The sequence below is a fragment of the Acomys russatus genome, chromosome 24 (genome assembly GCF_903995435.1).
Source record: "Acomys russatus chromosome 24, mAcoRus1.1, whole genome shotgun sequence".
Lineage (NCBI taxonomy): Eukaryota > Metazoa > Chordata > Mammalia > Rodentia > Muridae > Acomys > Acomys russatus.
In genome coordinates, this window is record NC_067160.1 from 35,649,505 (window position 1) to 35,667,133 (window position 17,629).

The 17,629-nt window shown below is 36.8% G+C and overlaps 1 protein-coding gene across 1 annotated transcript in view; it reads right to left on the reverse strand.

The window, feature by feature from the left end:
* Epc2 (enhancer of polycomb homolog 2) overlaps nucleotides 1-17,629 on the reverse strand; it is a 96,771-nt gene that overhangs the window by 36,845 nt on the left and 42,297 nt on the right. The window contains exon 3 of the mRNA XM_051166861.1: nucleotides 4,159-4,304. Coding sequence (XP_051022818.1) covers nucleotides 4,159-4,304 — 146 coding nt within the window. The remainder of the gene's footprint in view (nucleotides 1-4,158; nucleotides 4,305-17,629) is intronic.

The following is a 17,629-nucleotide window of genomic DNA, read 5'->3' on the forward strand; positions in this document are numbered from 1 at the left end:
TGAGATGACAAAGACTTAAGAAATGTGAAAAAAAAAAGTAAAAATGAAATGCTGAAGAAATAGGTAGTTATACAAGGAAATCGAGAAGGACTGAGATTCTGCCTTTGTAAGAGGATAAAAGGATAATATGTAAGAAAGAAGGAAGGAAAATCACACAATTCATGGGTGATGGGTCTCTGGTTTTCCCATGTACTGTTAGAAGCATTCTGTTTGAGCAGGAATGGTGAAAGGTAAGACGTAATAGTCTTTCTGTGGGAATGTATGCTAAGGGAAGAGTGTGTTAATAAACACGTGAAAAGAGGGTCTTAAAGAAGCTAATAGGCTTTATATTGGAAACATTAAAAGTAACTCTTGATAATGTTTACTTTAAAAACTTGGGCATGATTCACACACCAGCAATCCCAATACTCAGCAAGTAAGGCAGGAGGATAAAGAAGCGCAAGGTCGCCCTCAGCTATAGTGATTTTAAGTATGGCCTACAGTAGATACACATATGTAAGGAAAGGGAGAAGGAAGGCCTTCTGTTTTAGAGAGTATTTCATTAAGGTGTTCATATCGACAGGAAAGTCAATGAAAGAAAATACAATTTAAGGTAGACTGTGGCAAAAACCAAAAGACAAAACCAACAAAAACCAAAATCCAAAACAAACAAACAACCCCCCCCCAACAAAACACTAAAAACATTTTCACTTGGAAATGATGACAAATGTACAAAGCAGTTTGCAAGAATAAAGCACTTCAAAGAACACTTGTGTGTTTTCCAGACCAAGACTCATCCATTGGTAACTAATATTTTTATCTAAACTATCATCTACTTTCCAACTTCGTCAAGTGACTAAAAAATGGTCCTATCACTTTCCCCTTTCCAATATGAGTTACAATCTAAGTTCAGGCATTGGAATTAGTTGTCATGACTGAAAAACAGACTAAAAAGAAAAAAAATGGTGAGTTGAGTTTAGGTAGTCACTGAAAAGACTTGTTAGGACCACCCAGGACAAGAGAGTAAATTTAGTCTTACAAGGGTCTGAGCTCGAGTGGTCTTGGAGGTGTAGAGTTCTATCAGAAGAGGAGGGAAACAATTTCAAAGCATCTCAGAGAAGTCACGGGCAGAAGTATCCATAAAGCCAGCACTGAGGGGCCATTACATCCTAGCACATGGGTAAGGACGCTGAGAATAAAACTTCAGTAAGTCAGCTAGCTGTAGTCCAGCACTCAAGGTGGCTGAGCTGCACACTGAGCTCCTGAACAACCTCCAAGATAAGGGAAGTCCCTGCCCCGAATAAATAAACAGGAGCAGCAAATTACAGATCAGCAAAATAAAACCAGAGGGACAAAATTGTTTAAGAACCCTGGAGACCGATTTAAGATAGAGGACAGCTCAGCTGTAGTGAAATCTGTTAGCATGCAAGGCTCTGCGAGCAACCTCCAGCACTACAGAGGGGAAAAGGATAGGAGAGAGGGGAGAGAAGCAATAGATGGAGACTGAAACCAACTACAGCATTTCTAACCATTTTCAAAAATGACTTCATTGATATGATCTCCAGAATGACAGGAACAAAAAATTCGCCTGTCTTTTTTTTTTAGCTCTTCCTCCACCAACCTAATAAATGCTAGCTAACTACAAACTCACCTCTATGACAGACCCCAAAAGCAAAAGCAAGAGATCCATGAAACAATGGAGCGGGGACTTAGGACAGCTAGCCTGCGAGTTCTTAGTTCTGGCACCAGGATCTTATCACAGTCCTCTGATAACCACTCTACCATTATTTCTCTGCTTTTAAGTAGGTGCTATAAAGTCCTCTGCTTAGCCAACTCATTTGAAGGCCCAGAATCTAACTCCTAAGCAGACAGGAAACAAGGTGCATTGAGCATGTGTGCGCAGTGACCTGCCAGGTGTGCCTTGTTTATCCTGTTCTTACTACTTGAATAATAAGCTGTACAAGGGTAGGGCCTGCCCATCAGTCAGTGTTATCATCTGTTTGCCTTGACAGTAAGAAAGCAAGCCACTCAACAGAGAACAGAAGACTTGTGATGAAATGATATCAGCCATACCAAATGAATTTCTAAGCCACTATGGAAAATAGAGTCAAAGGCAAAGGATTAGCCCAGTCTAAATTTGCTGGGAACATCTGTATATAAAAGGACTACAGAAACTATTTGACACCTGTGAGCACAAATCTAATGACTCCCAATGCGTTAATTAAGAAATTTTTTCTAATAAAAAAGGATATCTTAAAGTATTAGAAAGTTTAATATTACAAAACTTAACTTGAGGAATGCTCTTCCCGCCACTCATTCCTGTTTCTCAGGCTGATCTTAAATTTTCCATGCTGTTAATCCTCAAATCTGTAGTACTTCTGACTACCTCTGGAGAGCTGGGATTACAGGTACATGCTGTCGTACCTGGTTATATGACAGTGCTGGGCACCAAATTCCAAGCCTTCAACATGCTTGGTAAGATCTTTACCAACTGAGTTTTGGCTCCAGTGCTAAAGTATGCATCTTTTGAAAGAACACTGGGCATTGCTTTCATATCAAAGCCAAGAAGAAGACTGCTGACAGTAGAGCCAAGCACTTTTCCAATCGAAAGGCTTTGAAAATGTCCTGAAGAGCTGGTAATACCTGAGAGCAGTGGTTCTCAACCAACCTTCCTAATGCTGCAACCTCATGCTGTGGTGACCCCTAACTATAAAATTATTTTTGTTGCTTCTTCTTAACTATAATTTCACAGTTATTAATTCTAATGTAAGTATCTGATATGCAGGATATATCTGCATATATCTGTAAATATCTGATATGTAACCCCAAAGGGGACACAAGCCATACACTGAGAAACACTGCCTTAGAGATGTAAAGAACTTAAATTGTAGGGGAAATTAATTTTTATAGGTAAACTGGTGAAAATAATTAAGACTCTATTGTATAATTATTTGTGATTTTGTTATATCCCTAACTTCCTTATAAATAACTAATTAGCACATTAATATACCACACAGGTACACCAAAAGTAATTTAAAAAATAGTTTATTTAAAAATCTAATTATGTAACAATACATCCTTTATTATAGCAAGCTTGACAAAAAATAGCATAAGGAATACAAAAATCCCTAATAATTTCAGCATCGAAATACAACCATTGTTGACATTTTGTTGTATCTTCTTTTTTCCTAACACATACATGCAAATGTTTTAAACAAAACCCAGCCTTCTTTATTTTTATTGTTTTTTTCAAGCCCCAATTTTCTAAATAAATTCTATATATTGTTTTTAAAATCTAGTATCACATAATAAACAGTGGAATAGTCATCATTCAAACTCATTTTTAAAATGTCTGCATTCTATTCCATCTAACAGACAAGTCTCCTGTGTGTGTGTGTGTGTGTGTGTGTGTGTGTGTGTGTGTCTGTCTGTCTGTCTGTCTGTCTGTCTGTCTCTGTGTCTCTGTGGTGCAAAGGAGAGGATTCCATGTCTTACACATGTTAAGAGCTTCATTGATGAGCAACCTGTTTACTTTTCTGCAGAATAATTCTAGACACAAGGTCATTAAGTCAAAAGAATAAACACTTAAAGCCTCCTAACATGTGTGGTTTAATTCTTTCTGGAAAGACAGTCATTATTTTAAATTCCTTGTGAAAGTTTGGAACAGCTCACTAAAGAAAATTCTCAATTACTTTATGAATAATTTCCCACAACTTAACACTGAGTAATGTGTAAATTATTAAAATTCATTAAAAATAATAAAAACTTATATAAATTTGAGCAACTAAATAAGATTTAAGTAAATTAGTTCACAAAGCCAATTAAACAAAATTAGTTACTAAAATACTTAGACTACGCAAAGGATCAGGGCATTCTAACACTCCTTACCCACATGTGAAGAAGTCAGAACAGTATTTATTCTCTGTGGTCCTATTCAGGAAAATTATGGTGAAGTTATTTTGTTCAAATAGAAATTCTAGGATGTCAAAAAAAAAAGTGGGGGGTGGGGGAGGAGAGAAAGAAAGAAAAAGAAAGGAAGGAAGGAGAGAACAAGAGAGAAAAGCAAAAAAGAAAACATTCCAATGCAGCACATTTAGACAACACACGTCGATGAGGAGAAACAAAGGTGTTGACTGGTTTAATTATAAAGATAAGAGACACTTTTACATGGTACAGTACCTGGTTAGAACTGGCTTTTTCAAGTCTGTCAATCATAATTTCAAATTGCAAAGGTTTAATTTCCATCTTTCTGTTAAGTCTATTTAATAATGTCTCATCTTCTGAATCCATATCATAATCTGGTTGCTCGTTGTCTAGGTTAAAAGCTAGAAAAGAAAAGAAGGATTCTTCAAACTGAGTTGAAATTATGAAGCTATACATACAGTTTTAGAGGCTGTACAATGCTTTACATGTGATTAAAATTTGGTGCAATAAAAACACTGACTGAGAAAAGTATTTTTTAAAATAGCTCACATGTATGACAAAATGTGAAAATTATAATAACAGAGATGAACATAAGCAATATAAGAACTATGGAAGAACATTAAAAATCCAGAAATTAAGCTTAGCATAAACATATAATGTAAATGATTGAAGATAAAATGTAAAATAAAAATATTTTTAAAGGTTTTAGAATGGCAGACAAGTTACAAAACAAATTAAGGCTAATGCCTACCATTATTGTAAAGCTAATAAACAACATAGCTTACAACATTTTTAAAAATCCAGATACACTAAAATATAAAGAAGAAATTACAGAAGAAAAAATGTAAGGACAGTTTTAAATTAAAACATAACGAAAACTAAAATAGTTGGCTATATAAAAATTTAAATTTCTACACAAAAATTTTTGTAATAATAAGTTAATAGACAAACTGAGGACAAAGTGACACATAAAGGGCCACTTTCCTTACAATTTCTCAGAAATGTAAGAAAAAGCCTAATACCTTGAAAAAAAACTGGCAAAGAATTTTTAATGGCGAATAAATACCAATGGACTTTTAAACACGCAAATCAAACAGGCACAAACACAATAATCATTTTTCACTCACCAGCTAGACAGAGATATAAAAGTTGATATTAAGCTATTTTGGGCTGTGAGAAGGAAATTATAAGCTGGCATTTATCAGTTAAAATACATGTTTACATAGGAAAAAATATATAAAGAATTGGTTGTAACACCAGCAGTAAAATGAACAGTCTACAGAGGAAAAGAGAAGTGAGGGCGTGCACATACTCAGACTGTCAGGGAAAGCCTCGGGCTGCCCTGCGCTGTGAGCACTCGGGATGGGAGTGAGAGCAGAAGAGCGTGAAGCAGAAGGCCACGGGGTGGAAAGGACACGGGTAGGTATACGCACATATGTTTTAAGTGCAGAGTATTTCTGAAGGAAAAATGAAGAAACTGCTGATAATTATCTACTTCTGATCAAGAGGGGCTATCAGGATACAAGTTCAAGAATGGAAAAGGGAATTGCAATTTTCTCTCTGCTATGTATCATCTGACATTTTAAAATATCTGTCTTTCCTGAAAAGGCTAAAGGACCCAAGTATGTACTGAAAATACTTGGTGAGGTTTCAGAACAAAGCAGTAAGGAAGAGCAATCCCCAGCACGCTGGTTATTTAAAGCCGCCTGCATATGACAGTGGATCCATAGGTTACTGGCCTCCACATCTGCATCACTCACAGTCGGCATGGCACTCTAAGGGTAATTCCTAACAGTAACGAGAGAAACAGAGGCGTGTGCTCATAAACCTTAATAAATCCAATCACTACAGCTAAGATTAGAATTCTAATCCATTCTTTAAAATATTTTATCACTAAAAACAACAATAATAAAAATGAATGTTAGCCAATATTTATGAACTTTCATAGCACTTACTCTACAGGCCAGGCAATGGCCAACGAGCTTTACACCTTAAATATTGACTGCCTCAGCCTCTCTTTGTAGTAGATATTTTGTGTCCCAATGAGTCTCATATTCTGAAATTTTATAATGTTGGTATATTAAACTTGTATTACATCCTATACAATAAAACTAGTAAGTGAGGAGCTCTAGCTATTGGTGAACTTTGACATACTATTCTGTACTTAGGATTAATTTAAAAATATACTTGAATTTTTTAAAACATAGTTTTATCTTCTAAATATTGTTTAATTACATGATTATCATTTATTTCAAAAAATCAATCCACTTTGTGCTGGACTCAATGAGAGATTATAAATCCATAAAAGATTATGATATTTTTTCTTCCACAAAGAAAACACTATTTGCAGCTGTACACAATGAAAACCCTTTAGTGTGTAGAATAACAACAGTTATCCAGGGAGCTGATTAAGTAGAAGCTATTTAAAAAAAAGACTTTTCCTAAATGCTAACCACAGTTAACCCAGTATATTATTTTCCACAGTAAAGAGGAATTCTAAAGGTTCAAGGTCAAAGCTATATATATATAAAATTTGCACGGCCATCTTGTAAACACCTACCTAATCTTACTCACCTCTCGCTCCTCCACCTCCTATCTGCTCTATCTTCTTATTCTATTCTGACAAAAGCCAGCACCCCTGCTTGTGAGGCAGGGGAAAGGACAAGAAAAGCTAGGAAATAGTTTAGAAAAATTAATGGTGAGAATTGACAGGAGATCTAACAATGTGCTAAATAGAATCAGGGCAAAGACTGGCTTAAACTAGCACCAGTACTCTAATTATTTTAGCATTACCATTTTTCTCCTTATTTGAAAACAGTACAAGAATCACTAGAGATTTAGACTTTCTGCTGCTTCCAAATTAGGTATATGTGTTTCAGCTTTCTGTCTACCTCATACTTGGTTATATTATGATATAAAAAGGCAGATCCTCTTGTAAAAGCGGTCACTACTTTTATTATATTTATATACCTCTACATAGTACTTGGGGGAAAATGAGTACTAAAATGCTGTCAGCTAAAACAGCATGTGTTCAATACGGTATAAGAGATTCTTTTAAACTATAAGCAGAGCATTTGTAATTTATTGATAACTGTTTATGAAACCCAGAAAACTTTTGTTCTTGCTATATAACAAATGATATAAAGAATAGGTTAGTGTTTCAGGCCAGTCAAACAAAACAAACAAAGAAGAAAAGAAAAAGCAAGGGGGAAAAAAAAAAGGAAAACATCCTCCTTACAAGAAAAGGAGGTATAAAGTGGCGATGGAAGAGCTGGAAATATCATGAAGTAATAAATGGACAAAAAGTAAGGTATCATCCACAGAACACTCCTACACCTAAGGCTCAAGGACATTGAGAATAAAAAGCAAAAATATTGTAAGGGCCAGAGGATCAGGGAGTTTGCTGTGAGGCTGTGTCTCCTAGTCATGCCAGAAGCTCTAACCACAAAGTCTCATCAACGTGACTGCCCAAACATAGGCTGAAAAAGGACAGCAACAATAGACACGCCAAAATGGATGCGGGAAAGCCCACAAGGCATAACCCTGCAGGCAAGTGAGGAATGCTGGGAGCAGAAGAAATAGCCTTTGCCAGGGAAGAGCATACCAATCAGTTGTCTGGTGCCAAACAGTCAGCCCTGTAAACATACATACAAGTAACATATGGACTGAACAGGTTTTATTTAAAAGTACCTATGTATATACATAAGCATACAGGATTGTAATAATTAGTAAAAAAAAAAAAAAGGGGGGGGCAATGAATTTGAAGAGAGTAGGCGGACATTTGGGAGGGCTTAGAGCAAGGAAAGGGGTGTGAAATTTTTAAAAAGGCACTGACAAGGTGAATAACAATGTATGTCTCTCTCCACATGAAGATTTCTTATGGTAAAATGTATCAGCAATGAAACAAACAAACAAACAAAACACAAGAGGATTTAAGAGTGTGAATAATCAAGCTAAGGAAAAACAAAGTGGGAAAGAAGGCAGAAAATTCCCTGCAGTGTCCACCAAGAAAGTTTGGTTGCTTTCTCTAAGAGCAACAGCTTCTGCATCGAAAAAAATTAGTATAGTCTCTTGACAGCATATACTAATTACTTACAAGCTGACTGGCTATAGCTTAGGGAATATACGCATAGTTTAGCCAAGTCATTTAGCATTTTACCATATTCATATCAAAAAACCTAATAAGCACAGCAGCCCAATGGAATGAAAACAGATAACCAGAAAGACCAGATTTCCAATAGCTGAAAGATGGCAAGATTGAAGTAGCTAACTAAACATGGTATAAAATGAATAGTATCCAATTCAGTGGCACATATGACAATCAGGCAGTTGCTGTCATCCCTTCACAGTATCATTATCAATATGACTGTTAACTACTATATAATATCATGCTCATTACATGTTGCATAATACAGAGAAACATGTATTATTTTCCTCTATCACTCCTCTCAAATCTCTAGGAATGAGAAAGAAACTAGCTTAGTTTTTTTCTAACCCTTCACAGTTTTTCCCTGACTGGTGATGCTGGGAGAACCTAACTGGGTAAAAGTTGTCTCATGTCCTCTTTTGCCCTCCTTCCAGCCTCCAATGAATGGTATGTACAAGAGGCTGAAGCACCTACAAGTGAAGATATGATGTCACTGACCCAGTAACAAGTTGTATGCTAAGGATATTTAATGAAGATCTTAATTAGAAAGACCTTTAAGACACATTTTTTTTCTCACTTTCTAATAGTACTATTAAAGCAAAACTGCTTTCTCAGTTTTGAAGTAGAAAAGAGAAAGGAATGGTACTTTGCTCAATATAGTATTTTAAACAGTATTTCTGCTACTCCTTTTTGTTTGTTTATTGACACTATAACATCCTACTTCCTACAACTTAGTTCTATCTCATGGTCTTTAGACAATACAACCCCACAGCTTACTTTACTCACCTACTCAAGCTCCTCTTTTTACTTACACAAGAGTGCAGCAGTGTGTATAATGTAAATATTTTCTGACATACTGAACGTGCCTATCAGAGTGCTGAAAATGCAAGGCTTTACAAATAACAAAGCCCATACTGATGACTTCTCTCTACTTAAAAGGTTCTCAGAGCTTTATATACTGTGGATTTCCTCCAATAAAAACAAGAACACAAGTTAAGTAAGGCAGAAGCTCATTGAGGCTTGTCTCAAAATTCCATTCTCACAAAGCAAGTCATTAGAGCTGATGAGAATGCAGTGAAAATTAACAAGAACTGGTCCAGAGTTATATAACATGGATTAGCGGGTAAGAGAACATCAAAATACACAGTACAATCAGAAGTCCTCTTCCTCTTTTGTATCTATAAGTTAGTTAAAATCACACTCCCTTCAAAAAGGATGAGTGCGAGTTTGAAAACAAGAAGTTTGGTTGAGCTGGGTGGTGGTGGCACACGCCTTTAATCCCAGCACTCGGGAGGCAGAGGTAGGCAGATCACTGTGAGTTCAAGGCCAGTCTAGTTTACAAAGCGAGTCCAGGACAGCCAAGGCTACAAAGAGAAACCCTGTCTCAAAAAAATCAAACCAAAACTGTTTCCTAATAGTAAAATATTGAAGAGGAGGAGGAGGAAGTAGTAATAGTAGTAGTAATTGCTGTTGTTGGGTTGAAAATCTTTAATAAACAGATATTTTCCTTTTTCAGGGTAGCAAGAGAAGTACTCTCCTCTCAAATATCAGCATGAACGTGAATTCATGAAAGCTTCATCAGAAAGCTGGGACTAAAACACTAGCTTCATCAAAGCAAATAGAGGCACCATCAGTGGAGGTGAAACACACGAACTACCTACCTACCACAGCTACTCCACTCCTAAGTCCACCCCTCACCTGGCCACCCAGGAAGAAGACCTAAGAATCCTGCTGTGGGGAAAATGGAAGATAAAAACACTATCAGTTACATGATCTTATTCAAATATTAATGGATAATTGAGTACTTTAGCTATTTAAGCAGAAAACAAACAGCAGGAAGGATCTCAGAGGAAATAATGCAACGAGAAAAACAATATATCCTGAAAATTATATTGAACAATAGGACAGCAACAAAATGCTACAGAAAAAGAAACACATGCACAACAGAAACACATGCACAACAGAAACAAATGTCAAGCATGTGAAAAGCTGAAAATCCACCCCCCCTCCACGTCACACACACGATTTGTCAGGAGCAACACTGAAAGTTAAAAGATATTATGTTCAAAATTCTGATGGATGATGGGTTTCCAAAGTAAAACTTAATTTCAGACACGGAAGGCCTGAACCAAAGTTCACTTACTATGTACACTTTCTAGGAAGCTTAAGGAAGACATGTCCCATTTAAATGGAGTAAATCTAAAAGGAAGAAGGCATGACCATCAAGAACTGGAAACAAACACATGAGAGAAGCAAGAAAATTCCCAAGATGATGAATGATAAACAAGCACCAGTCCTAACAGCAGCCAGTCCAGAATAGAGTAGCCAGGCGAATGGCAAGAAAAAGCCATAGAATTGCAATAGGAGACTATGACCTTCTTGGAAGATACTGTGAAAGTTATCCTCCTGTAAAAGCTTGTGACTAATGTAAGCTATATGGCTTCTATTGCTGTGATAAAACACCATGACCAAGAGCAACATAAGAGGAAAGCATTTAATTTAGCTTACAGTTTATAGTCTATCACTGAGGGAAGTTAGGGAAGAAACTCAAGGGGGAGCTGATGAAGATGCCACGGAGTAGCACTGCTTACTGGCTTGCTCCCCATGGCTTACTCAGCTTGTTTTCTTCCCAGGGCATGCCCATGATGGCACTGCTGCAAGTGGGCTGTGCCTCCCACATCAATCACTAATGCACCACAGGCTTACCTTGCTCACAGACCTATCTGATGAAGGTGGGGTTTTTTGTTTGTTTGCTTCTTGTTTTTGTTTTTTGTTTTTTTTTTTTTTTTTTCTCAACTGTGGTTCTCTCTTCCCAAATGACTTTAGCTTGTGCTGTTTACATAAAACTAGCCAGGACAGCAATAGATACAAAGAGAAGAAGAAACTCCATGAAATCACTGCTAATCACCAGTATCAGTTGTCAGCACTTGCTTAACATAACCGAATACTGGGTCAATAGTAAAGCCAGAGTCAAATACTGTGCCAAGTGTGCTGAGACATGAAAGAGCTAAATTCTAATCTTGAATAATATGCAATAAGGAGGTAACGTTTTAAAGGTAGGTTAAAGATAGTACCATTATTTGGAATGTTGAAGACAAACATCGAAAGAAAAAAAGATCCTGTTTGATAATAAAATATTGGGACAAAAAATAACTTAAGGGACAAAGGGCTTATCTGGTTATATCACAGTAGGGAAGTCAGAGGCAGGAGCTAAGAGAACTGGTCATTTCACATACACAGTCAGGAGCAGAGAGCAATGGGATTAATGCAAGCATGCTAGTACTCAGCTAGCTTTCTCCACCCTCCCACAGGCCATTCTGATCTAGACAATCCCTCTTTGAGACTCCCTTTCTTGGACATTCAAAATTCAGCCAAACTGACAATGAAAACTAACCGTCACATGCTAAGATTAAAGGTAGCTCCTTCAATAGAGATGGACTTTCTAAGATGTTATTAACATACATTATGCATAATAATAGATTTCACAACGTTTCTCATATCTAATGTACTGCACTCATACCATTATCCCTAACCCTCTTTTTCCCACCGAGTCCCACTTCTACTTTGTCTTTATGTGTGTGGTTCTATGAGCTGCATTAAAGTTGTTTAAAAGCACGTGTTGCAATTTGTCTAGAGGCACATGAAGCATCTTACCAGTGCTTCTTCCATCAACTTTCCTCATCAACTTTAATTGCATGCAAATTCTCAAAGAGGTGTGGGGCCCCCTGGGCCTCTCTCCCTTCCTGACAGGATGCGGAAAGGCCCACCTTGGGTAGATCTTGTACAGATAATCATAGTTGCTGCAAGTTCAGGAGTGTAACAGCCATGTTGTACCTGGGAAACCATGTCTCACACCAGAGAAACTGACTTATGTGGGAAATCTTTTTTTTTAGTTAAGCCTAATGATGTATGTATTGCTTTTATTTTTTAAAATAAATTTACATTAAACCCTAAAGAACAAAACAGACACAACAGGTAATGATGAGAGCATGGATAGCACTTAAATATGGACTGTGGGAGCCAGGCATGGTGACACACACCTTTAAGCCCAGCACCTTTAAGGCAGAGGCAGTGGAGCTCTGTGAGCTTGAGGCCAGCCTGATCTACAAAGAGGGTCCTGGATGACCAGTGCTACACAAAGAAACCCTGTCTTGAAAAACTAAAAACCAAAACCCAAATCCAGTTAAGAAGGAGGGAAAAAGTAGAAAAAATTTCAAGTTCCAGTTCACAAGCATTAAGAGTTTTATAATAACTCCATCTGCTTTCATTACTTGAATGGTAATTAGCCTTGTGAAATCATCCTTATAAAATATCTTAACTATTTCAAAAACCTGAGCTTCTTTTCTAGCTTTATTATTTTTTTAATTTATTTATTGTATATGAGTGATTTATCTGCAGAAGAGGCTATCAGGCTCACATTACAGATGGTTGTGAGCCAGCATGCGGTTGCTGGGAATTGAACTCAGGACCTTTGGAAGAGCAGGTGGCGCTCTTAACCACTGAGCCATCTCTCCAGCCCCCTTTTCTAGCTTTAAAGTGTTTTGTAAGACTCGAGGGCAGAAGTTATTCTTTGCTTTCGTTATAGCCTAAATATTTCCAGTTAATTCTTTAAGTTTCATAATCAAATTTTATCCAGTAGTGCTAGAATACCATAAATTACAATTGTTGTTCACTGCCGATGTTTTCCTTTAGTTCTAAATGTGCACTTGTACATATATTTTTCCTAATCCACAAACCCAGAAGTATTTTTATCTTTGTAAATACCATTACTAAGATTCTAGAAGTTTTTTGTTTTTAATCAGTGTGCATCAAATCACACCGAATCTTAGCACCCAAGATGGCTGGATTCTGAGAAAAAGCTATTTTATTTTCCCTCCATTTCCTGTTGCCTGGAAGGTATACATTCACTAGTATCTTCCTTTAGTCTGTGGCTTATAATGTCTTTTGTTATTGAGAAACTTAAATTTTTATTAATATTTAAGAAGCTATCAAGACACTGGAATAGAGTTGTCTGAGTACAGAGGAACAGTACTGGCCAGCTGAGTGAAGCCGATTCATTACTATTTTACCTAGTTTTGTGTCTGATGAAAATCTTCCATAGTGAAAGGTTTAAAATACAGAAAGACTATATAAATAATCCCTTTATAAAAAGATGTTTAACCTCATCTATATTTGATTTAAATATAAATTTAAATAAATATCACTTCATACTATTAAACTTACAAAAATTGTGAAGCCTGAAAATGACCAGTATTGGTAAGAATAGAAAAAAGAATTCTCATATACAAGTGGGGGAAAATACCAAACTGGTACAGTTTGGAGAACAGCCCTACAAGGTCTAGAGTAAAGTTAAACATGAACTTTGTAGAAAACTCAGCAACTCCAATTTTAGACCTCTACGCCACAAAAGTACTCATAAATGAGGGCAAAGTGCATGTGCATGCATCCCTTATAGCACTATTTATAAAAGCAAAGAGTTAGGGAAAATGACCTAAATGTTCATTATTAGGAAGGGATAAAATGAGGTATTATGTACAAAAATAGTTTTGAGTTTAATTTCCCCAGCACATACATCCACACACATGGCATAACTACAAAGTTAAAATTTTTGTTCATGTAAAAACAAAAACACTGACACACCTAGCAGGATGACCACGTCTGACAATCTGAGATCAATTCCCAGAGCCCATGCAAAAGTAGAAGGAAAGAGCTGTCCCAAAAGTTGTCTTCTGCCCTCTGTACTTGGGTTCTGACAGCTATTCCCCCTGAATAATAACTTAAAATTTTAGTTGTCAACACAAATGTATTTACCATAGTCAAAAATGTCTTTCAGCGGTGAAGCAGTAAACTAGTAGAGTAAGGGTCTTACAGTCAACAATGCATAAGAACAAATTAATGATACATACAACAACTTGAAAAACTGCAATGGAATTATTCTGAATTTGAAAAATATCAATTGTAAAAGCTACATAATATTCTTGAAATGACAAAATTATAGAACTGGACAAGAGATGACCAGCTACAAAACAACACCAATAAATTTACCTAATCTCATTAATTTTTCCTAAGAATTAAATAAAGTAATCTGCACCTATCATAATGCCATGCACTGAGTAAGCAGTCAAGAAATACAGATGGCTCATATGACTCAATTCTACACCAGTAACTACAGCTAACTCAGCAGAGGCAAAGTACAAGACAATGTTGCGGCCCATTTTAGTGTTGACAACTCTTGTAATGAGTATACAGAAATCATGGTTTTCAGTTTAAATATGCTAAGTCTCAACTATAGCAGGAAATAATACTCTACTACAAAAATAATGCTCCTTTCTGCCTCTATGCTGGCAAAGACACCTCTGTAGCCACCACTAAATGCATTTTTCTGGTTTCTTAAAACTAGTCTGCACACGATGTGCTTCTGATTCATGAAGCTTCAAGTTACAAAGGCTTCACATAGGAGAAAGGAAGGCATTTATCCAGTATAGCCATATTTACAGATTTTTAAATTATTATTCTGAATCTGTAACAATTGTAACAACACAAAAGTGTAAGAAACATATAGTAATGAATGGGTACCGTCACGTAATAAATTGTGGCTCTCCCTTATCCTGGGATCACTGGCTACCAGTCCTCAGGAACAATGGAGCAGAAGCTGAAAACTGTGAGCAAGAATGGAAATGACCTTCCAGGACCAGCTTTAGCTTTAGGGGTGAATGAGGGTTATACAGAACTTTGGGGAGGGGGTAAGGATATCCAGGGTGAGCAAAGGCCATTGGCTGAAGAGCTAATGCCTCATTTGCATGGGAAGGCATTCCAGAAATTCCAAGTGCTTGCTAAAAGGGTTCTTGTTGGGAGAAAGGAAGTTGGACCTATAATTTCCCTAAGAGCTACAGGACATTGCTCACATGTGAGGATCCAGGATCCCCCAGGCAGAAAAGAGGATGCCTTGCCAACAAAGAGAGTCCTGCATTTTACACAGAGCTCAGGACTTTCCAGTTATGGTGGACTGTGACCTTAAGAGCATGGTTTCCCGACAGATGATCAGTGATGGCACAGAGTACTTTTATCCTACATGCCTTCCTTTTTCTGGGAGAGGTGATTCTAAGTCACCAATACAACATAACTGTTTCTTTCGCTAAAGCATACTAGAGCAAAGAACAATGGCTTCTAGCTTATTTAGATAAAACTGTAAAAATATAAGAATTATTACATTTTGAAAGCGGCATTTGAAAATAGTATTAATAACTGAAGACTAGTAAGTGGTAGAATGCCATATGTTACTAAACAAACAGAAAATGCTGTTATAAATGGCCATGTAAGCCACTCAAGAGTGGTGGCTACTACCTCAAGGACACTAAAAATTTACACATCCACACAAAATAATAAAGTGGAAGCCTATGTCCTATGGGACCTGAGACAAGCAGACTAAAGAAGAATGTTGTGCAGGGCTGTAGAGCAAAAATCTAACTTCATGTTAGTTCAGGGCTGTGCAAGACTAGAGGGGACAACCTTACTCACAGGGCTCCGGTGCTGTCTGCTCCTTAACACAGAACTGAAAGGGCTATAAATGAAACAATCACACTAACATCTTTCCCCACCTCACTCAAGATTTTAGTTACTTCCCTACAATCCCAGGCATGCTAGTGAGAAAAGTAATGGCAGAGTTAGGCTAACTCCACATATTAATAACACTGTTTACCTTTCATCAATTGTTGTCAGATTACTAGTTATTTCAGAGAAAAGTGTAGTCTGGAAGAACCCACAACCAACCTGTATTACTGAAGTCAAAATGGTTAATTTTACCTGGATCCCCTGTCATATTTCTCTTTTACGGCTTTCAATGAGGACCAGAGAGACCATGGTTAAGAGCACTTGATTTTCTTGCAGAGGACCCAGGGATGATTCCCAGCATCTACATGATAGCTCTTAGCCATCTGTGTAATCTCAACTCTAAATTTAGTGGATCCAAAATGCATGCTTATGGTACACAGATATGCATGCAAATCAAAATATTCCTACACATTAAAAAATGAATTTAAAACAAAGTTTTAAAAGATTTTAAATGAAACAAAGTTTAAATAGTACCTTTTGTAAATGAGATATCATTTATAAACCTCACAATCAATAAGTAATAAAATGGCTGGGTGTGGTGGCACACGCTTTTAATCCCAGCACTTGGAAGGCAGAGACAGGAGGATCTCTGGGAGTTCGAGGCCAGCCTGGTCTACAAAGTGAGTCTAGGACAGCAGGACTGTTACACAGAGAAACCGTCTCTTGAAAACCCCTCAAAAATGGCAATAAAATGAAAGAATCAGAGGCAAAAATCTGTGCTTTTTAATGTGCGCACACACACACACACACACACACACACACACACACACGATTGTTTCTATCCAACTTGGCTACAATGGATTTTTTACATTTTATTACATCATAGTCACTTGTCCGTATGGCAGCAAGCCCACTCACACTGCTGTGCATCCACCTAAGAAGGACCTAGCATGCTCTAGCCCATCATCATCGCCTCTCCCTTTTCTTGTAATGATGCTGAAATTGTAATTATCAAGGTTTTCTTCACGAATATACTTTGTGGTTAGCGAGCTTAGAAAAAAATAAATGTTCAATGTATTCTTTGAATTACTTTGACTATCTCTGTAAGTCACCTTTTACTTGGGTTACCCACAGTAAAGAAGTTACCTTGGGAAACTTCCTTCTGAGTTTGATTTCTCTGTGATGAACTTAAACCACTACTGGGGACTGAATACTACTGAGTAGCATCATTTAATTTCCCTTCCAAAGGAGTCAAAAAAACAAAAAGAAAAGAAACTCTCTTTTTCCTTTCCTAAGAAGTCTCAGGCAGGACAGCTGCAACAAAGAAGTTAACAGAAAAAAAAAAAAAAAAAGAAAGAAAGAAAAGAAATTTAACAGTATTCAGAAGACACACTGCCAATACTCACAGAAAATCCACCAAGACAGACAAAATCCATCACATTTTTAATAAAGAAAATGTGATCAAAACTTGGAAATACATTTATGGAACACATAGTAGCTAGCTAGAAGACACACCAAAAGAGAGGGGGGGAAAAAAAACACATTTGCTGACAGCCTCAACAAAGTCATCAGTAGGAATGCACAAAACCATCTTAGTATATTTATTCGGAAAAACACAGCTATACATTTGCCAATATGTACTAGTCATCTATAGAAATCCTCCTTTTTTCAAACCCAAAGAACAAAAATGGGTTTTGGATCTGTATTTTATCTTACTATTCAGCACACAGAGAGTAACTATGGTGTAAACTGGGTAACGTTGATTAGAGTTCTCCTTTAGAAATGGAAGTCTGTGGTGGAAGGAGGTTAAGAAAAAAACCCTTCAAAACAGTCCCTAGAGATTGGAGCCCAGATGTTTAATTAATGACATAAGTCCTTCTCTTCATGTTTGTGGAAAAATTCTAGGTATGTAAAAAAAATCTATGCAATTAATTATGGTTGCTCATGTAATATGTAATAAAGAAAAAGGTCAGTCTTAAAATGCGCACTGCTGTACTCACTCACTCATGGAATCCAGTTTGAATTAAC